The sequence below is a fragment of the Hemitrygon akajei genome, chromosome 13 (genome assembly GCF_048418815.1).
Source record: "Hemitrygon akajei chromosome 13, sHemAka1.3, whole genome shotgun sequence".
NCBI classification, from domain to species: Eukaryota; Metazoa; Chordata; class Chondrichthyes; order Myliobatiformes; family Dasyatidae; genus Hemitrygon; species Hemitrygon akajei.
Window position 1 is genome coordinate 89,473,828 of NC_133136.1, and position 23,040 is coordinate 89,496,867.

A 23,040-nucleotide genomic window follows, 5' to 3' on the forward strand; every position below is an offset into this window, starting at 1 on the left:
CCAGGTGAAGTTATTTGGTGATCTCAGTCCATAGCTGGTCTGACCTTATCATTGTGACACTGTTTTGTGATAATGGCTATTTCTTTCCGAGTGGGAAGAATGCTGTTGAGGGTGAAAAGTGACTGCTACAGCAGGTGGCAGACACTTTCAGACTGGGCTGCACATGATCTGTGGAGTTCCTGGTGCCAAATGTGGAGAGAGCATCAGCATCCCATTTCTCAGCGTGTGTGCTTGCTTTTCTCCCCCAAAATATTACTAATATGAATGTATTGAATGTTATTGCAGCTTAAAAAGGAATAGATACACACAAGAAGGCAAAGTAAAGAAAATGATTTATGAAGAGAGAATATAGACTGGTAAAGAAACAACAGTGTGAGGAGGTAAAATGTGAGGGACAATGACGAGGAAATTAACAAAACTGAAGAGTGAAGTGATACAGAAATGAACGCTATATCACACACAGTATTTCTCTGTGTTTTGCATTTTTCTGCGCAGTAGACTTCCAAGAGGATGATTAAGCCCTCAATAATTAGAGATTAGTTTTTAGAGTATTCCAACTACCAGTTAAAAAAAATCATGTATTGCCACTTTGATTGCATAGTATTTTTTGACAAAAAGTTCAGAATTGTCATCTGGTCAAATATATAATTAAAATAACATTGTTGTTTGGGTTTAGATTGAAGAACAACTGGACTATCTGAAAACTGAATCACAGAGCAAAACTGAGCTATTGCTTAAGCAGCAAGAAGAGCGGTAATTCACTTTGTATCTTAGTAGCTATTGGTATCGCTCTGTACTTCAATACCTCTGTATCCTCCTTTCTCTGGGGGAGTGATCTCAGCTTGACCCCTGCAACATGTGTGGAAGCTCTCAGGTATAAAAGCATACTGCACTGGGCAGCTACAATGAGTGCTCAAAGCAAAGATTAAAAATCTAGCTTGTCATATTTTGCTCAAGTACATCAGATGCATAGATATCTATTGCACCATTGGCTGTAAGCATCTATAACCAACAGAGCAATATCTACAAATTACAACAGGAGATAGAAAATGCATGTCAAAAAGGCAATGTTAAAATAGTCATGGGGGATTTCAATATGCAGATAGATTTGGTAAATCAGGTTGGTGCTGGATTCCAGGTGAGGGATTTTCTGGAGTGCTTATGAGATGGCTTTTTAGAGCAGCTTGTGGTTGAGCCCACTGGGAGATCAGATATTCTAGATTGGGTGTCATGCAATGAACCAGAATTGATTAGAGAGCTTACGGTAAAAGAACTCTTAGGAAGCAGTGATCATAATATGATAGAATTCACTGTGCAATTTGAGAGGAAGAAGCTGAAGTCATGAGAGGGGAGCTAGCCAGAATTGATTGGAAAAAGAGCAGTCATGGCTGGAATTTCTGGAAGCCATTTGGAACGCACAAGATATGTACGTCTCAAAGAGAAATAAGTATTCTAAAGGCAAGATGACACAACCATGGTTAACAAGATAAGTCAAAGCCAAAATAAAAGTCAAAGAGAGTGCATACAAAGAGTAAAAGTTAGTGGAGAGTAAAACATTGGGAAGCTTTTAAAAACCAACAGAAAGAAACTAAAAACATCGTTAAGAAGGTAAAGATGGAATATGAAAGTAAGCTAGGCAGTAACATTAAAGGGGGTACCAAAAGTTTCTTCAGATGGGTGAAGTGTAAAAGAGAGGCAGGAGTGGATATTAGACCACTGGAAAATAATGCTGGAGAGGTAGTATTGGGGGACAAGGACATGGTGGACAAACAGAATAAGTATTTTGCATCAGTCTTCACTGTAAAAGACACTAGCATTTTGGTGGAAGTTCCAGGTGTCAGGGGCCATGAGGTTTGTGAAGTTATCTTAGAAAGGCTGTGCTGAAACTGGAGTAGGTTCAAAAAAGGTTCACAGAAATGATTCCAGGATTGAGTGGCTTGTCATATTGAAGAGTGATTGATGGCTCTGGACCTGAATTCACTAGAATTCAGAAGAATGAGGGGTGACCTCATTGAAACCTACCGATGGTAAAAAGCCTTGATGGAGTGGATGTGGAGAGGTTGTTTCCTGTGGTGGGAGAGTCTAAGATCAGAGGACACAGCCTTGGAATTGAGGAGCGTCCTTTTAAAACAGATGAGGAGGAATTTCTTTAGCCAGAGAGTGATGAATCTGTGGAATTCTTTTCCACAGGCAGCTACAGAGGTCAAGTCTTTATGTATATTTAAGGCAGAGGTCTATAGATTCTTGATTAGTCAGGACATGAAAGGATACAGGAGAAGGCAGGAGATTGGGGCTGAGAGGAAAATTAGATCAGCTATGAAAAAATGGCAGAGCAGATTCGATGAACCAGTGGCCTAATTATGCTCCTATATCTTATGGTCTTATCTGACTTTAATCTCATTGCCAAAAAGTAAATTTTTAACCTGTCAATGTACTTTCTTGTCATTTCGATTGTTTCCTGGGTATTGATCTTCCATTTGAGTAATGCACCATCCAAGGCATATCATATTGTCAGTGGGCTATTCAGGTGTGCTGTTGCTAGCTCGACACCAACTCTGTTAAGGTCTTTACCTGATATCGCAATCTGAGCATTTTCAGCAGGAGCTTCACCACAGCAATTATAATTTTTTTCTTACTGCTCTATCCAAACTAGTGTTATCATAGCTTGTAAAAATTAAGGAGACTCCATTGCTGCATTCATGTTTGCTTCCTCTGACATTACTAGAGTTGGATATTTTCTGAGCTTTCCATGCTCATTTTAGAATTCCAAACACAACAGATTGTGAGCAAATTCCAAGGGTCAATAACCTCAGGTACAACATTTAGATGTTACACATACTCAGTTCTGATAGATGTCATTGACTTGAATGAAAAGGTAAGTGCTGAGCAACAGGAATAAACTAGGATTAAACATTCCAGCTTGTTAATTTTTCGTATTCCTATTGCAAATCAGAATCGGGTGTAATATCGTGAAATTTGTTGTCTTTGCCTCAGTAGTACAATGTAATACGTAATAATAGAAAAAATGTGAATTAGAGGATACATATTAAATAGTTAAAATAAATAAGTAGTGCACAAAGTAGGTTATTTCTTCAGCGGTTTGATCAGGGCATGACTGTGCAAGCGCATGGACGTCAGCCAGGGAGAACAGCGAGAAGAGTTTAAAAGGAGACACCTTATAGAGCAGGTGTCGGAGGAGTGGGTGTCGGAGCAGAAGGGGACAAAGTAGGAAGGCTTTGGCTCAATGGGGCTTCGACGTTAAGGGGTCAAGATGAGGTAGGTTATCTGTGTAGAATACAGACAGGAAGAAGGTGTGTGAAGTCAGTGTTCTGTGCTTGGTGTCAGATGTGGGAAGTTCGGGAGACTCCCAGCCTCCCAGACAGCCACATCTGCTCCAGGTACGTTGAGCTGCAGCTCTTTAGGGACTGTGTTAGGGAACCGGAGATGCAGCTCGATGATCTTCATCTGGTCGGGGAAAGTGAGGAGGTGATAGAGAGGAGCTATAGGCAGGTAGTCACATTGGGGCCTGTGGAGACAGATCAGGAGTCAGGATAACAGTCAGGGTAACAGTCAGGAGAGGGAAGGACAGGAATTAGAGGCCAGAGAGCACCCCTGTGGCTGTCCCCCTTAACAATAGGTACTCCTGCTTGAGTACTGTTGGGGGGATGACCTATCTGGGGGAAGCAACAGTGGCTGTACCTTTGGCACAGAGTATGGCCCTGTGGCTCAGAAGGGTAGAGAAAGGAAGAGGATGGCAGTAGTGATAGTGTACTCTATAGTTAGGGGGTCAGACAGGTGATCCTGTGGACGCAGGAAAGAAGCACGGATGGTAGTTTGCTTCCGGGATGTTTCTGATTGCGTCCACAATATCCTGAAGTGGGAAGGAGAACAGCCAGAGGTCGTGGTACATATTGGTACCAACGACATAGGCAGGAAAAAGGAGGAGGTCCTGAAAGCAGACTACAGGGAGTTAGGAAGGAAGTTGAGAAAAAGACCACAAAGGTAGTAATCCCGGGATTACTGCCTGTGCCACATGACAATGAGTATAGGAATCGAGTGAGCAAGAGGGTAAGTGCCTGGCTGAGGGATTGGAGCAGGGGCAGGGATTCAGATTTCTGGATCATTGGGACCTCTTTCAGGGCAGGGGTGACCTGTACAAAAAGGACGGTGTGCACCTGAATCCCAGGGGGACCAATATCCTGGCGGGGAGGTTTGCTAAGGCTACTGGGGAGAGTTTAAACTAGGATTGCTAGGGAGTGGGAACCAAACTGAAGTGACGGAGGAAGAGGCGGTTGGCTCACAAATAAAGAAACCTAGTAGACAGGGTGAGACGGAGGTTAGGCAGGTGATAGAGAAGGGACACGCTCAGGCCTATGGTTTGAGATGTGTCTATTTTAATGCCAGGAGTATTATGAACAAAGCGGATGAGCTTAAAGCGTGGATCAGTACTTGGAGCAATGATGTTGTAGCCATTACAAAGACGTGTATTGCTCAGGGGTAGGAATGGTTACTTCGAGTGCCAGGCTTTAGATGCTTCAGAAAGGACAGGGAGGGAGGCAAAAGAGGTGGGGCGTGGCACTGTTGATCAGAAATAGTGACATGACTGCAGAAAAGGAGGAAGGCATGGAGGGATTATCTACGGAGTCTCTGTGGGTGAAAGTTAGGAACAGGAAGGGGTCAATAGCTTTACTGGGTGTTTATTTATAGACCACCCAATAGTAACAGGGACATCGAGGAGCAGATAGGGAGACAGATTCTGGAAAGGTGTAATAATAACAGGGTTGTTGTGGTGGGAGATTTTAATTTCCCAAATATTGATTGGTATGTCCCTAGAGTGAGGGGTTCAGATGGGGTGGAGTTTGTTAGGTGTGTTCAGGAAGGTTTCTTGACACAATATGTAGATAAGCCTACAAGAGGAGAGGCTGATATTGGGAAATGAACCTGGTCAGGTGTCACATCTCAGTGGGAAAGCATTTTGGAGGTAGTGATCACAATTCTATCTCCTTTACCATAGTATTGGAGAGAGATAGGAACAGACAAGTCAGGAAAGCGTTTAATTGGAGTAAGGGGAAATATGAGGCTATCAGGCAGGAACTTGGAAGCATAAATTGGGAACAGATGTTCTCAGGGAAATGTATGGAAGAAATGTGACAAATGTTCAGGGGATATTTGCGTGGAGTTCTGCATTGGTACATTCCAATGAGACAGGGAAAGGATGGTAGGGCGCAGGAACCGTGGTGTACAAAAGCTGTTGTAAATCCAGTCAAGAAGAAAAGAAGAACTTATGAAAGGTTCAAAAAACTAGGTAATGATAGAGATCCAGAAGGTTATAAGGCTAGCAGGAAGGAGCTTAAGAAGGAAATTAGGAGAGCCAGAAGGGGCCATGAGAAGGTGGACAGGATTAAGGAAAACCCCAAGGCATTCTACAAGTATGTGAAGAGCAAGAGGATAAGATATGAGAGAATAGTGTGACAGTGGGAAATTGTTTATGGAACCAGAGAAGATAGCAGAGGTACTTAATGAGTACTTTGCTTCAGTACTCACTACGGTAAAGGATATAGGGATGATTACAGTGGACTGAAAAGCTTGAGCATGTAGATATTAAGAAGGGGGATGTGCTGGAGCTTTCAGAAAGCATCAAGTTGTATAAGTCACTGGGACCGGACAAGATGTACTCCAAGGCTACTGTGTGAGGCAAGGGAGGAGATTTCTGAGCCTCTGGTGATGATCTATGCATCATCAATGGGAACGGGAGAGGTTCCGGAGGATTGGAGGGTTGTGGATGTTGTTCCATTATTCAAGAAAAGGAGTAGAGATAGCCCAGGAAATTATAAACCAGTGAGTCTTACTTCAGTGGTTGGTAAGTTGATTGAGAAGATCCTGAGAGGCAGGATTTATGAACATTTGGAGAGGCATAATATGATTAGGAATAGTCACCATGGCTTTGTGAAAGGCAGGTTGTGCCTTATGAGCCTGATTAAATTTTTGAGGATTTGACTAAACACATTGATGAAGGTAGAGCAGTAGATGTGGTGTATATGGATTTCAGCAATGCATTTGACAAGGTACCCCATGCAAGGCTTAGTGAAAAAGTAAGGAGGCATGGGATCCAAGGGGACATTGCTTTGTTCATCCAGAACTGTCTTGCCTACAGAAGGCAAAGAGTGGTTGTAGACGGGTCATATTTTGCATGGAGGTCGGTGACCAGTAGTGTGCCTCGGGGATCTGTTCTGGGACCCCTACTCTTCGTGATTTTTATAAGTGACCTGGATGAGGAAGTGGAGGATGGGTTAGTAAATTTGCTGATGATGCAAAGGTGGGAGGTGTTGTGGATAGTGTGGAGGGCTGTCAGAGGTTACAGTGGGACATTGATAGGATGCAAAACTGGACTGAGAAGTGGAAGATGGAGTTCAACCCAGATAAGTGTGAAGTGGTTCATTTTGGTAGGTCAAATATGATGGCAGAATATAGTATTAATGGTAAGACTCTTGGCAGTGTGGAGGATCAGAGGGATCTTGGGGTCCCAGTCCATAAGACACTCAAAGCTGCTGCGCAGGTTGACTCTGTGGTTAAAAAAGCATACGGTGCATTGGCCTTCATCAATCATGGGATTGAGTTTAGGAGCCAAGAGGTAATGTTGCAGCTAAATAGGACCCTGGTCAGACTCCACTTGGAGTACTGTGCTCAGTTCTGGTTGCCTCACTACAGGAAGGATGTAGAAATCATAGAAAGGGTGCAGAGGAGATTTACAAGGATGTTGCCTGGATTGGGGAGCATGTCTTATGAGAATAGGTTGAGTGAACTCGGCCTTTTTTCCTTGGAGCAACGGAGGATGAGAGGTGACCTGATAGAGGTGTACAAGATGATGAGAGGTATTGTTAGTGTGGATAGTCAGAGGCTTTTTTCCAGGGCTGAAATGGCTAACACGGGAGGATACAGTTTTAAGGTGCTTGGAAGTAAGTACAGAGGAGATGTCAGGGGTAAGTTTTTTACAAAGTGAGTGTTGAGTGTGTGGAATTGGCTGCCGGCGATGGTGGGTAGAGGTGGACACGATAGGGTATTTTAAGAGATTCCTGGACAGGTACGTGCTCAGAAAAATAGAGGACTATGGGTAACCCTAGATAATTTCTAAGGTAAGGACATGTTCAGTACAGCTTTGTGAGCCGAAGGGCCTGTATTGTGCTGTAGGTTTTCTATGTTTCTAAATAGAAATAAAAAGCAGTGAGGTAGTGTTCATGGGTTCAATGTCCATTCAGAAATCAGATGGCAGAGGAGAAGAAGCTGTTCCTGAATCATTGATTGTGTGCCTTCTGGCTTCTGTACCTTCCACCCTGATGGTAACAATGAGAACAAGGCATGACATCAAAAACATAGATGTTTATTGCACTATTGGCAACAGCTGGAGATCTGGTATCTTTTTAATTTCATATCTAAAAAAAATATATTTTTAACCTGTCAATTTTCTTACTATATGTCCCATAAATTTTGTTTTTGCTTTAAATTGTATGTTTTTTAAGCTCACATCCACCCCAGTGTTTAAAAGTCAAGAGTCTTAGAATCATGATCTGTTAATGTCGCTTGATTTCCAGCACATCTTAATTGTGGAACCTCTTGCTTGCCAACAAATATTTATATACATGTATAGAATTCATACTTTGCATGACATAGCAGGCTATTTAGGCTATATATGCTCTCAGAGCATTCCCATCCATCTCATTCCCCAGTTATTTCTTTGTAAATTATTTTCTCTTAAATGTCTGGCAACTCTCCCTGATTATCCAATTACTGACCTACGTTAGTGGTAGTTTACAGTAATCAATTAACTTACCACTTGCATGTCCTTGGAATGTTTGAGGAGACCAGAGCCACTCAGGGTGTGTTTACAGACATTTTTTATCTCTCCCTCTCCCAGTGTAGTGCCCCCCAGCTTCAATACATCCACCATTGTCCCTGTACCTAAAAGGACCAAGGTAACATGTCTGAACGACTGGCATCCTGTCACACTCACCTCAATAATAAACAAATTCTTTGAGAGACTGGTCAAGGACTACATCTGCAGCAACTGGACCCCCTACAATTCACCTACTGAGACAACCGATCAATAGATTAACGCAATAGCCTCTGCTCTACACACTGTCCTTCCACATCTGGAGAAAAAGGATGCTTATGTGAGAATGCTGTTCTTGGACTACAGTTCAGCATTCAACAAGAAGCTCAGAGACCTCGGCCTTCACCCTGCCTTGTGTTGCTGGATCCTGGACTTCCTGTCAGATCACTGGCAGGTGGTAAGAGTGGGTTCTGTCACCTCTGTCCCTCTGACCCTCAACACAGGTGCCCCTTAGGGCTGTGTCCTAAGCCCCCTTCTTTACTCACTGTATACCCATGACTGTGTCGCCATCCACAGCTCCAATCTGCTAATTAAATTTGCTGATGATATTATATTGATTGGCCTAATCTCAAATAATAATGAGGCAGCCTTCCTGGTACCTCAAAAAATTCCAAGATTTGTTAACAATAACCTACCATACACAAAGTCATGTTGACGATCATTAATCAGGCCTGTATATCCAAATACTTATATGCTGTCCCTTAGAAGACCTCTCAATAATTTATACACTACTGATGTGGGGCTCACCAGCCTATAATTTTCTGGCTTATTCTTAGAGCAACAGAACAACATTACCTCTCTTCCAGCCCTCCAGCACCTCACACATGGTTAAGGACATTCTAAGTACATCTATCAGGGCCATTTTCTGCTTTGGCCTCCCATTAGCTTTAAGTGCTCATTTAGTCAAGCTCTGGGAGACTTATTCATCCTAATTTGCCTCAAGGCAGCAAGCACCTCCTTTTCTGTAACACAGATACGATCCATGGCCTCACTGCTTTTTTGCCTAAATTCTATAGGCCCTGTGTCTGTCTCCCAAGTAAATACGGATGCAAAAATTTCAATTAAGATCTCCCCCACACCTTTTGGCTCCATGCATAGATTGCTTATCTTCAAGAGGACCCATTTTGTCCCTTGTCCCTTGCTATCAATTTGCATTTAATATAGCTGTCTTCCCTTGGGATTCCCTTAGGAATCTCCTCCTCCACTATGATCTTGAAACTAATGGAATTATGATCATAAGTGTTCCCCTACAAACATTCTGTCACCTACCCTTTCCCATTGCCTAATAGGAGATCCAGTATCACACTCTCTGGTTGGGACCTCTATATATTGATGAAGGAAACCTTCCTGAACACATCTGACCCAGTCAATATGTGGAAAGTTAAAATCACCTATTATCACAGTCTTATTTTTCTTGCAACAGTCTGCAATCTTTCTACAAATTTGGTCCTCTAACTGCCACTGACTACTGGATGGTTTATAATTGCATTAACGCGGTCATCCCTTTGTTATTCCTCAGTTCCACTCATATCGGTTCAGTAGTATGTCCTGTCTGAGCGTTGCTGTGACATTTTCTCTGATTAATAATGCCACAACTCCCCCTTTAAGACCTCCCCCTCTATTGTGTCTAAAACAATGGAACCCTGTACATCAAGCTGCCATTCCTGTCCTCCCTCCTGCAAGTAAATCTCACTAATGGCTACAATCTCATAATTTCACATGCTGATCCATGTTGTAAGCTTATCCACCTTACAATACTTCTTGTATTGAAATATACACAACTCAGAACATTAGTCCCACCATGCTCAACCTTTTGATTCCTGTCTTTGTATGTCGGCTTCATATCTACTTTCCCCACAACCAGTCCACAGCAACTCTAGTTCTAAACCCCCGGGAACAACACCCACAAACCTTCCCATAAGGTTATTGGTCCCCCTCCAGTTCAGCTGCAAACTGTCCTGTTTGTACAGATTCTACTTACCCTGAAAGAGGGCCCAATGATACAAAAATCTGAAGCCCTCCCTCCTGTACCATAACCTTTAGCCACATGTTAAACTGTATTATCTTCCCCTTTGTAGCCTCACTACCATGTGGCACATTGTAACAATCCTGAGATCAACTCCTTGGAGATTAGCTGGCTTTCTAATGTATTTTAACTTGGTTCCTAATTTCCTGAGCTCACTTTGCAAGATGTCATTGCCTTTCCTGCCTATTTTATTAGTACTGACGTTGGAACACAACCCCTGGCTGCTCACCTTCCCCCTGAAAAATGCTATGGAATTGATCTAAGATATCCCTGATCCTGGTGTCTGGGAGGCAACATACCATCTACGAACCGCATTGTCATCCAGGTTTACTACCTGTCTGTTCCCCTAACTAATGAATGTCCTATCACTACTGCTTGCCTCTTCTTCCCTTTTCCATCGGAGTCAGTCACAGAGCCAGACTTGGTGCTTGAGATCTGACTGCTGTGACTTTCCACTGCCGAATTGTTTCCCCCCTCCCCTCAATAATATGCAAAGCAATGTACTTGTTATTGAGGGGAATGGTCACAGGGATACCCTGCACTGGCTTTAAATCATGCAATAATTTTCATTTAGAAATTCCAGTTCACCCTAAAGGGTCTGGTGGCCTGGTGTGGATATGTTCAAATAATGACTGGTTTGGTTGTTGTCCACTGCATCAAAATTCATTTGCAATAAAGGCCTGTAGCTGATATTAGAGGTGATGGAAGGAATGGATATTTTTACCTGAGAAATAGGAGGGAAAGAACTGGAACTTTGCTTAGGGATTAAGGCAATGCCTCAATGAGGGAGAAATATCCTTCCCCGTGGAAAGAACTTCTGCTGTACATGGGCATTGAGGAGGGATTCAAGTTGGAATTCAGATTGGGGATTTTGGGAGTGGAGCATTAATGCAGTGCTAGGTAGGATTTAAAGACACAAGTCTTACCTTGCAGGCCTCTCAGTTCCGTACAGCACAGTTAGGAGGGAGGGTCTTATAATGGGCCATTTTGAACAATAGTTCATGTTTCCTTGCATTGCTCCATGATTCCCTACATTGCATTGCAAGAGAGTCAATGTCATCCTTTGTGGTCCTGGAACAGAAAACACGTCAAGCTCACAAGGATGACCTGTCCCACCAAGCAACCTGTTGTATTCCGTGATTGTTAATATTCTGACTGGGAATGGTTGCAGATGTAATTCACTTCAGGTCAAATCAGTTTTCAGACGCAACTCTTAATGCGAGATTCCAGGTGGGTCATAAATGAATAAGGAAAATGCAGAGATATTAAACAAATATTTGTGCCTACTGTATCTTCACATTAAAGGACATGACAAAATAGTTAAGATCCGTTGGTTCATCTGGATCTAAATGTGAGTGAAGGTTTGACAGTGATTAATTTAAAGAGAAATTAACTTGGCCATTAGCAGACAAATCCCTTCAACAGATCTATGTCCTTGCATTTGAGAGGAGGTGGTGGTCTGTTTATTTTCCAGCATTCACAGTATTTTGGAATGATTTGCATAGAAAACGTTCATTAGATGCAAGGAAAAGGGGGGAAACAGGATTATTGAACCAGTGATATAAAATATTCTAAATTTCAGAAGGTACTTGATAAGATCATTATACAAAATAGGCTTTTACAGTGAAGGGTAGTTAACAGGCTGAAAGCAATAGGAATAAATAGGTAAGTTTCTGAATGGCAGGGTGCAACAGTGGAAATCAAACAGGATCAATGCTTGAATTTAAAGTTTGAAAGGACTGAGTACAATTAATCCAGGTTTGCATTGCTTACTACATCAGCTATTACATAGCGAGTTGGGGAAACTTGACTGTAGGAAAATGCAGAGATATTAAACAAATATTTGTGCCTACTGTATCTTCACATTAAAGGACATGACAAAATAGTTAAGATCCGTTGATTCATCTGGATCTAAATGTGAGTGAAGGTTTGACAGTGATTAATTTAAAGAGAAATTAACTTGAGATAATCCAGACCGGAGAGAAGAAAGAAAATTAAAGATTATTTACAAGTGAGTGCTAGTAAGTCATGATACTCTGAGAAAAAAGACTTCCACATGAATCACATGCATAGTTACATGATAATTAGGAAGACAAATATGTTAAGTTTATTGTTAAGATGTTGAGGCAAAATGATAAAAATCTTGCTGAAGTTATATAAGCTCTTGGCGAGAGTATACCTGAAGCAATATGTACACAATGAGGCATATACTCACTGGGAAGATGTGCTGAAAGTTTCACTGAACTATCTTTTGGGATGAGAGAAGTGTCTTATGAGGAAGCATGAAATAGACCAAGCCAATATTCCCTAAAGTCTAGAAGAATAAAATTAGGCATTTTTAAAATTCTTGACTATGGATGCAATGCGATAATTTCCCGTCACTTTGAAGGAAGCCTAATAGTCATGTAGTACAGGGATGATGGAAAACCTGTTTATTCGGAGGACTGTTTACCTTATAAAGCTCCGCTGGTGGGACATTTCAGACTAAAATGGTAGAATTTTCAATATTCTGGGGCTAATGTGAGAAAGTGAAATTGATGAAGCAGTTTAGCCATGGTCTTAGTGATTGGCAGACCAGGCTCAAACAGCCTTTTGGTTGACTCCAGCTTTCATTTCTTAAGTCAGTAAAGCTGAACATGAGATTACATTTCATGAAACTTTCCCGTAAGAGATATAACTCCCATAACGTTTCCACCTGTTTGGGGAGACTTGAAATTTGTGAGCATGCAAGTCTGTGGAGCAAGATGCTTGAAGTGCATCATTAGCACAATGAGTGAGGTCATCAATAGTGGATTGTTGCAGTAGCTGAGCAGTTTGTGCACCGACCTGTTAATTCAGCCATCACTAACAATGACTTAAGGTTAGTAAACTTCATAATTTTGAACCACTTGTTGGTAAATAAATTTAACTTGTGAGTGTCATAGGCATCTCTTATCCAGGCATCCAAACAGGTTATTTCTTATTTTCAATATACTTTAGAAGTAATCTTCAGTGTTCTGAGGGTTGGATTTTTGAGACACTGGGGGCTGAATTCTTGTTACCATTGAGGTTTTGGCTTTAGTGGTTAACGATGAATGATTGTTCTGATTGCAGGGTGGAATGTAGTGGTATCACACTCACATGGATTGGGTTTAGGACAAGAGTTCTGTGAAGCCGTTTATTTGGATACGTAGTGTCATCTCACAGTTTGCAGATGACACAGAAGTACTGTAGACATTGGCAAGGAAAGTTTTAGACATCGAGCCCATAATGTGCAAATGAAATTTGGTACAGTAAAATAATGTGATTACATTTTAGTAGCAAGGGCAAGAACAGACAATATAAAATAAGCCTCTCTACATGGCAGGAAAATGTGAAAACTCTGTTTTATTCTTTTGGTACCTGTTTGCAGTACTGTGTGCATTTCTGGTCACCTATCTGCAGAGAAGATAGCAATAAGCTTGAAGGAGTACAGGGAAAATTTACAAGAATTGCCGAGGCTTGAGGACCCAAGTTATAGGGAAAGGTTGAATAGTTTCGGACTTTATTCCCTGGAAAGTAGGAAAATGAGGAGAGTTCTTACAGACGTATACAAAATTATGAGGGTTACAGGCGGGCCATCAGTTGGGTGAGACTAGAACTAGATGTAATAGGTTTCAGGTGAAAGGTGAAATATTTAACAGGAATCTCAGGAGAAACCTCTTCACTTAGAGGCTGGTGTGAGTGTTGAATGAGCTGCTAGTGGAATTGGTAGTTGTGGGTTCCATTGTAATATCTAAAAGAAGTTTGGATAGGTACATGGATGAGAAGGGCTTGGAGGGATATGGTCTGGATGCAGACAGAAGGTCAGGTTGGTATGCACTAGATGAGCCAAAGGACCTGTTTTTCTGCTGTAACGCTATAACTCTATAAGAGGCACAAAATCCAGGCTTTTATGCTAATGCTTTCTGAAAACACTAGTTAACAACCAGCTGGAGGATTGTGGTTGAATAATAGATTAGTGAAGGATGCCATAGACTTGGAGAAGATTTGCTAGTATTTCAGTTATGTGGAGAATTAAAGAAACTTGGGCTATTATCCGAGAGCAGAACTGGTTAAGAAGATATATGACAAAGGTGTTCAAAATCATAAAGGTTTTGACAGTAAATCAGAATCAAGTTTATTATCACTGACAAGCATGTGAAATTTGTTGTCTTGAGGCAGCAGTACAGTGCAATATATTTTAAAAATATATGTTACAGTGTAAAATATAAGAAAAATAAGTAGGTGCACAAAGAGAGCAAAGTAATGAGGTGGTGTTCATGGGTACATGGACCATTCAGAAATCTTGATGATAGAGGGGAAGAAACTGTTCCTAAAATGTTGAGTGCATGTCTTCAGGCTCCTGTACTTCCTCCTTGATAGTAGTAATGCGAAAGGGGCATGTCCTGAATGTTTAGATGGTGGGTGTCCTTAATGATGGATGTTGTCATCTTGAGGCATCACCTTCTGAAGATGTCCTTGATGATGGGGACTGGTGCCCATGATGGAGATGGCTGAGTTTACAACCCTCTGCAGCTTTTTCAGATCTTGTGCATTTGCACCATCATATCATACAGTGATATAACCAGTCAGAATGATCTATAGAAATTTGTAGCGTCTTTGGTGACAAACCAAATCTCCCCAAACTTCTAATGAAATATAGCCTTTGCCATGCTTGGGCTCAGGATAGATCTTCAGAGATGTTGACATTCAGAAACTTGAAACAGCTTAACCTTTCTACTCCTTTGATGGGGATGGTATGAGTTCCCTTGACTTCTCCTTCCTGAAGTCCACAGTTGATTGCTTGGTTTTACTAATGTTGAGTACAAAGTTGTTGTTCCATCACCATTCAATCAGCTCATCTATCTCACTGTAGGCCCGGCATCATCATCTGAGATTCTGCAAGTAACAAATTTATAGAAGGCACTTGAGCTGGCAGTTTGCTGGCAGAAGAGTCAGTGGGAAGAGATTTAAGACAATTGTCCATAGGACAAAGATAATAAAATACCAAAATATTCCAAGTGTTTCCTAAAATTATCATCAAAAAACTGATACAAAATCACAGAAGGATACTTTATAGTGGGTTCCAAACAAGGGTCCTTGAAGAAGAAGATAGAAGGCACATAGCATGGACATTTCACCAGGGAATTTCAGAATTTAGGGTATTGTGAACAGAAGGTGGAGTAAAATTGGGAGTGGACAGGAGACTGAATTGGAGGAATAGATAGATAGATACTTTATTCATCCCCATGGGGAAATTCAACTTTTTTCCAATGTCCCATACACTTGTTGTAGCAAAACTAATTACATACAATACTTAACTCAGTAAAAAAAATATGATATGCATCTAAATCACCATCTCAAAAACCATTAATAATAGCTTTAAAAAGTTCTTAAGTCCTGGCGGTAGAATTGTAAAGCCTAATGGCATTGGGGAGTATTGACCTCTTCATCCTGTCTGAGGAGCATTGCATCGATAGTAACCTGTCGCTGAAACTGCTTCTCTGTCTCTGGATGGTGCTATGTAGAGGATGTTCAGAGTTTTCCATAATTGACCGTAGCCTACTCAGCGCCCTTCGCTCAGCTACCGATGTTAAACTCTCCAGTACTTTGCCCACGACAGAGCCCGCCTTCCTTACCAGCTTATTAAGACGTGAGGCGTCCCTCTTCTTAATGCTGCCTCCCCAACACGCCACCACAAAGAAGAGGGCGCTCTCCACAACTGACCTATAGAACATCTTCAGCATCTCACTACAGACATTGAATGACGCCAACCTTCTTAGGAAGTACATTCGACTCTGTGCCTTCCTGCACAAGGCATCTGTGTTGGCAGTCCAGTCTAGCTTCTCGTCTAACTGTACTCCCAGATACTTGTAGGTCTTAACCTGCTCCACACATTCTCCATTCATGATCACTGGCTCCATATGAGGCCTAGATCTCCTAAAGTCCACCACCATCTCCTTGGTCTTGGTGATATTGAGACGCAGGTAGTTTGAGTTGCACCATATCACAAAGTCCTGTATCAGTTTCCTATACTCCTCCTCCTGTCCATTCCTGACACACCCCACTATGGCCGTGTCATCAGCGAACTTCTGCACATGGCAGGACTCTGAGTTATATTGGAAGTCTGATGTGTACAGGGTGAACAGGACCGGAGAGAGTACGGTTCCCTGCGGCGCCCCTGTGCTGCTGACCACCGTGTCAGACCTACAGTCTCCCAACCGCACATACTGAGGTGTATCTGTCAAGTAGTCCACTATCCAATCCACCATGTGAGAGTCTACTCCCATCTCCGTTAATCTCTGTTATCTCTGAAAACTATAGAGTTGCTAATGCAGGGATTTGACAAAAGGCTGAGAATGTTAAAATAGCTTACTATATGTAGCAAGAGTAGAGAGAATGTGAAGAACATAGAGACATACATTCTGTTCTGCAACACTGGAGTTGTACCTGTGTTGGTAGCAAGTTCCTTGGTAAAGTCAGATGTAGTCTTCAATGGGACATCCCTACCAACCTACCATTCTATCTGAAATGTTACATGTTTCCTTTGAGGTTGGAAAGTAGCATTTTAGAACATAGAACATTACAGCCCAGTACAGGTCCTTTGGTCCACAATGTTGTGCTGACCTTTTAACCTCCTCTAAGATCTATCCCTCCTACATAAATAACCCTCCATTTTTTTTTATTATTCTTGTGCTTATCTAAGAGTTTCTTAAAAGCCCCTAATGTTTCTACCCTTTCTACCACCCTGGCAGAGCTTTCCACTCACCCACCACTCTGTGTAAACTACTTACCCCTGACATCTCCAATATACTTTCCTCCATTCACCTTAAAATTATGCCTCCTTGTACGAGGGCTGATTGATAAGTTAGTGGCTTAAGGTAGGAGTCAATTTTAGAAAACCTAGCACATTTATTTTTCAACATAGTTCCGTCCTACATTTACACACTTAGTCCAGTGATCGTAGAGCATACGGATCCTTGACCTCCAGGAAGTGTCCACAGATGGGTGATTGATAAGTTCATGGCCTGAAGGAGATGAGTTATGCAGCTCTCGTTACATGCACATGCAAGTCAACTCTTTGAGTGATTATGCAGAAAGTTTGAAGTTATCTCATCTCCTTCTACCTTAGGCCATGAACTTATCAATCACCCCTGCTGTGGACACTTCCTGGGAGGTCCAAGATCCATATGCTCCATGACCACTGGACTAAGTGTGTAAATGTAGGAGGGGACTATGTAGGTTTTCTAAAATTGACTCCTTCTACCTTAGGCCATGAACTTATCAATCACCACTCGTATTGGCCTTTTTCATTCTGACAAAAATCTGGCTATCCACTCTATCTATGCCTCTTGTCAGCTTGTACACCTCTATTAGGTTACTTCTCATTCTCCTTCACTCCGAAGAGAAAAACTCTAGTTTGGGATTTTATTTTGGGTTTTGTCTTTTCTGGGAACAAATGAGAAATAAAAATCTGACAGAATAATTGATCCAGCTATACCAAACAGGAAACCTTGAAGATAGTGTTAGATGACTTCTGTTGTTGAGTAGAGACCTGTAGATTGGGAAGAGATTAGAATTTAACAAATAACAAAGAAATAAAATGAGAAAGAATATGTAAATGAGGAGATAAAAGGGATTGTCAATCTTTTTATAGTTTGAAAACAAATCACTCACTGATAGAAAAAGAAGAAAATGTCAAGGAGTAAATGAATTATACTTTATTCCCTTCTTGTCACATATGTTGAGGTTCCCTATAAATGTAGCTATACAATTCACTTCAACATTCCTTGCACTTTCTTCATTTTCAACAGTCTCGGTGGAGTATTAATAATATATTTAGTACAATTCTAAAACAATTAAAACCCATGTAGAGCATCATGTAGAGAATGAAGCTTATTCTTGAAACTCTGAATTAAGTCCTTACAGACCAGAAAAAAATAAATGTTAGCAGGTGCTTTTTCTGCTCTTAATAACAAGAATTACTCCAGAAGAGAGCTGAAAACTGAATTTAGGTAAGCTGTGTACAGGACTAATAATGTGCGAAAAAAATTTCTGGAGAATGGTGCCAACACCCTATATGTCAGAATTAAAGGAATATACAACAAAACAAGGAACTAATGACTACTGAAGTACCAACCAAACCATGGCATACCCTTGAGCTAATATTTCTACACAACCACAGTTGTTACTTCACTGTTGTAGCCCACTACTCCTAGTTTATGGATGCAATCTCAGTGGTTCTCCACTCAGCTTTGCAGCATTTCGACAACAGCAAAATATATGTCAGGCTACTGTTTATCAATAACAGCTTGGCATTCAACACCATCATCTCACTACCAATCAAAAAGCTTCAAAACATGCAACTGGATTCTCAACTTGCTCATTGTGAGACCACAGTCGGTGTGGATCCTTCCATCCCTGCTGAACTGCAAGAACCATAATCAGAATCAGGTTTATTAGTACAAACATTTCTTTCAACAACACAGAATGTACACTTAACTCACCGCTCTGCTGTACTCTACATTCATGACTTGGTAGCTAAGCACAGCTCAGATGCCATCTATAAATCTGTTGATGACAGCACAGTTGTTGGCAGAGTCTCAGATGGTGACGAGGATACATACAACAATGAGTCAAATCAGCTGGTTGAGTGCTGTCGCAGCAACAACCTTTTACTCAATGTCAGCAAGACCAAAGAATTGATTGTGGGCTTCAAAACGGCAAAGTCAGGAGAACAGCACCAGATCCCATTCAGAGATCAGTGATGAAAAGCTTCAAATTCCTGGGTGTCAATATCGCAGTGGATCTATTCTGGACCTAACATATTGACGCAATTATGCCAGCGGCCCTACTTCACTAAAAGTTTGAGGGGATTTGGTATATCTCCAAAGACACTTGCAAATTTCTAGAGATGTACTGTGGAGAGCATTCTGACTGGTTACATCACAACCTGGTATGGAGCCTCCAAATCACAGGATTTCTAGAGACTGCAGATAGTTGAAGACTCAACCATTTCCATGATGGGCACAGCCCTCCCCACCATTGAGGCATTGTGGACAAGTTCTAAAGGGGGAGTCTCAAGAAGGCAGCATCTGCCATTTGTAGACCCTCACCACCTGGACCATGCCCTCTTTGCATTACTACCATCAGGGAGGAAGTACAGAAGCCTGAAGACTCGCACTGAACATTCTCAGATCAGCTTCTTCCCCCTCTGCCATTAGATTTCAGAACCAATAGCATTGCCTCATTATTCATTTATTCCCCCACTATTTATTTTATAATATCTTATGTCTTGCACTATACTGCTGCAGCAAAACAACACATTTTACCAAGTGTGTCAGTGATTTTAAACCTGATTCTGATTATGGACCTTCCAATTCAGCAGAATTGGAAGGGTTTGGGACCCATTGTTGCCTAGAGATCATATTCCAGTTGGTAACAATTTTTATAATACATTCTAGTAACATTGCCCACATTTAATAGAGTACTTGCTGCAGTTGTTGGTATCAGTATGACAGTTCCTACAATGTCATGAATAGTCATTGCTGCATTCCTTACTGATGGAGTATGTACCCCTGAGAATATTTTCTCCACAGGAAAATTTAGTGGGTGCACTTGAGTACTGTATGTAAATTAGAACTCTCTATCAAAGATCAGAGGTAGTTGTGTACAAGGATGTAATCATGTAGTTCATCAGTGAAGTCGAACTACAAGGATATTATTTGATTAATATAAATCAACACTGATTTTTTCCAATTAATTTTGGGTTAGTCATACTGTTGGCAGGCCTGCAGTTCCAATTTTGCACTTAGAAGATGGGATATGCTAAAGATCTGAACACTCTCTGCATTCCTGGACACACTTTTGACTCTGTCCTGCAGAGAGCCCAGATATACTTACTTCTTAAATGGCCCTTTAATTTTATCTAGCTGGAGAAGATAGTGTGATCCCTTTCATCTGAAAAGGATTATGGATGTTCTTTTAAAAACATGTAATGTTATTTGATAATTACATTAGTTAAATGTTTTAAATTAAGCTTGCTTAATTGTTTAGACTTCAGACTGATTACCAAAGACATTTAGACACTGTACTGAAGACGAGTGGTGCTGCTGCATCACAGCTACAGTGATCCAGGTTTTATACTGACCTCTGTGGTGCTTATACATTCTCCTTGTGACCTTGCAAGTTTCCCATGGGTGTTTTGGTTACCTTGAAATACCAAAGAGGCGCTGATTGATAGATTGATTACTTAGTTGCTGCAAATAGTTCTACTCTGTAGGTGAATGGTAGATCAGAGGGGAGTTGATGAGAATCTGTGAGGAAAAAGTGGGATTAATATAAACAGGTGTCTGTATGCCAGTGTGGATGTGGTGGGCCCCAATCTGTTGATTATGGTTTTATACCATTAAGATAGAGCCGTACCTCCACCCATGGCATTGCCAGTAGCACCTTAAGCAATGTGCAGCTGCAAAAAATTAAAGCAGATACAGAGCTAGTGCAGAGACCAAGATGTGCACAGGGTCAAATGGGAATTGAGAAGAACAGTTTACCTGTTCCTTAAACTGAAAGTCCAAGTCCTTAAGGAGATTTAATAGAACATTCTTCTTTTAGTGAAAACTAGACTATCTTTTCTCAATAATAAGTTGCATTTTTAAAAGCGATGTTGAACTTTATAAGACCAACAGAACTTTATAAGAACTTTATTCTAGGAGCAGAATTAGGCCATTTAGCCATTCAGGACCACTCAGCCATTTCATCACGGCTGATCAATTTTTCTTCTCAACTCCAATCTCTTGCATTCTCCTCGCATCCTTTCATGCCCTGACCTATCAAGAATCTGTTGACCTCTGCCTTAAATATACATAAACAATTGGCATCCACAGCTGCCTTTGGCAGTGAATTCCACAGATTCACCACCCTCTGGCTAAAGAAAGTCCTCCTCATCTCTGTTCTAAAAGGTTACCCCTCTATTCTGAGGCTATGTCTCTCCGGTCCTGTTCACCCTGTACACATCAGACTTCCAATATAACTCGGAGTCCTGCCATGTGCAGAAGTTCGCTGATGACACGGCCATAGTGGGGTGTGTCAGGAATGGACAGGAGGAAGAGTATAGGAAACTGATACAGGACTTTGTGATATGGTGCAACTCAAACTACCTGCGTTTCAATATCACCAAGACCAAGGAGATGGTGGTGGACTTTAGGAGATCTAGGCCTCATATGGAGCCAGTGATCATTAATGGAGAATGTGTGGAGCAGGTTAAGACCTACACGTATCTGGGAGTACAGTTAGACGAGAAGCTAGACTGGACTGCCAACACAGATGCCTTGTGCAGGAAGGCACAGAGTCGACTGTACTTCCTTAGAAGGTTGGCGTCATTCAATGTCTGTAGTGAGATGCTGAAGATGTTCTATAGGTCAGTTGTGGAGAGCGCCCTCTTCTTTGTGGTGGCGTGTTGGGGAGGCAGCATTAAGAAGAGGGACGCCTCACGTCTTAATAAGCTGGTAAGGAAGGCGGGCTCTGTCGTGGGCAAAGTACTGGAGAGTATAACATCGGTAGCTGAGCGAAGGGCACTGAGTAGGCTACGGTCAATTATGGAAAACCCTGAACATCCTCTACATAGCACCATCCAGAGACAGAGAAGCAGTTTCAGCGACAGGTTGCTATTGATGCAATGCTCCTCAGACAGGATGAAGAGGTCAATACTCCCCAATGCCATTAGGCTTTACAATTCAACCGCCAGGAGTAAGATATGTTAAAGTGCCGGGGTTGATTGTATTTAATGTATTTAAGTAAACTACTTAAGAACTTTTTAAAAGCTATTATTAATGCTTTTTGACAGAGTGATTTAGATGCATATCATATTTTTACTGAGTTAAGTATTGTATGTAATTAGTTTTGCTACAACAAGTGTATGGGACATTGGAAAAAATGTTGAATTTCCCCATGGGGATGAATAAAGTATCTATCTATCTATCTATCTATGTCCTCTGGACTTTCCCACCATAAGAAACATTCTTTCCACATCCACTCTATCAAGGACTTCCACCATTCGATAAATGTCAATGAGGTCACCCCTCATCTTCTGAATTTTTGTGAATTCAGGCTCAGAACCACCAAACAGACTTTAATACGAGGGGTGATTGATAAGTTTGTGGCCTACGGTAGAAGGAGTCGATTTTAGAAAACCTAGCACATTTATTTTTCACCCTCTCCTAGTGTTGCCACCTTGTCCTCGTGGACCTCCTTGAGTGATAAGCCCTTGAGACCGAGGTAGCAGATGCCTGCATGAAGGCCAATGTTTTCCATTTTCTCAGACAGTGCTTACTTGCAATTTTCAATTATCTGAAACAGAAATACCACAAAAGTTATTAACTTCAAGCTTTCTGCAAAATCACTCAAAGAGTTGAACTGTACATGCATGTAATGAGAGCTGTATAACTCATCTCCTTCTACCTTAGGCCACAAACTTGTTAATCACCCCTGCTGGGGACCACTTTCTGGAGGTCCAAGACACCGACTTCTACAAAGAAGGGATCCGTATGCTCCACGACTGCTGGACTAAGTGTGTAAATGTAGGAGGGGACTATGTTGAAAAATAAATGTGCTAGGTTTTCTAAAATTGACTCCTACCTTAGGCCACAAACTTATCAAACACCCCTCGTATGACAAGCCATTCAATCCTAAAATAATTTTTGTGAACCTTTTTGACCCCTCTCCAGTTTCAGCACAGCCATTCTAAGGGGCCCTAAACTGCTCATAATAGTCCATGAATGAGGCCTCATCAGTGCTTTATAAAGTTTCAACGTGACATCCTTGCTTTTATATTCTTGTCCTCTTGAAATTAATGTTAACATCACATTTGCCTTACTTACCACAGACTCAACCTGCAAATTAACCTTTAGGGAATCCTGCACAAGGACACTTAAGTTCCTATGCACCTCCATTTCTTTTGAATTTTCTTTTCATTTAGAAAATAGTCAACTCTTTAATTTTTTTCTACCAAAGTGAATGACTATACACTTCCCAACACTGATTTCAATCTACCATTTGTTTGCCCATTCCCCTAATCTAAGTCCTTCTGTAGCCTCTCTACTTTCTCAAAACTACCACCCCTCCCCCT

At 41.4% G+C, this 23,040-nt stretch overlaps 1 protein-coding gene across 1 annotated transcript in view; it reads left to right on the forward strand.

The window, feature by feature from the left end:
* LOC140738050 (coiled-coil domain-containing protein 158-like) overlaps positions 1 to 23,040 on the forward strand; it is a 165,208-nt gene that overhangs the window by 49,579 nt on the left and 92,589 nt on the right. Inside the window, exon 8 of the mRNA XM_073065054.1 lies at positions 677 to 753. Within this exon, the coding sequence (XP_072921155.1) occupies positions 677 to 753 (77 nt within the window). The remainder of the gene's footprint in view (positions 1 to 676; positions 754 to 23,040) is intronic.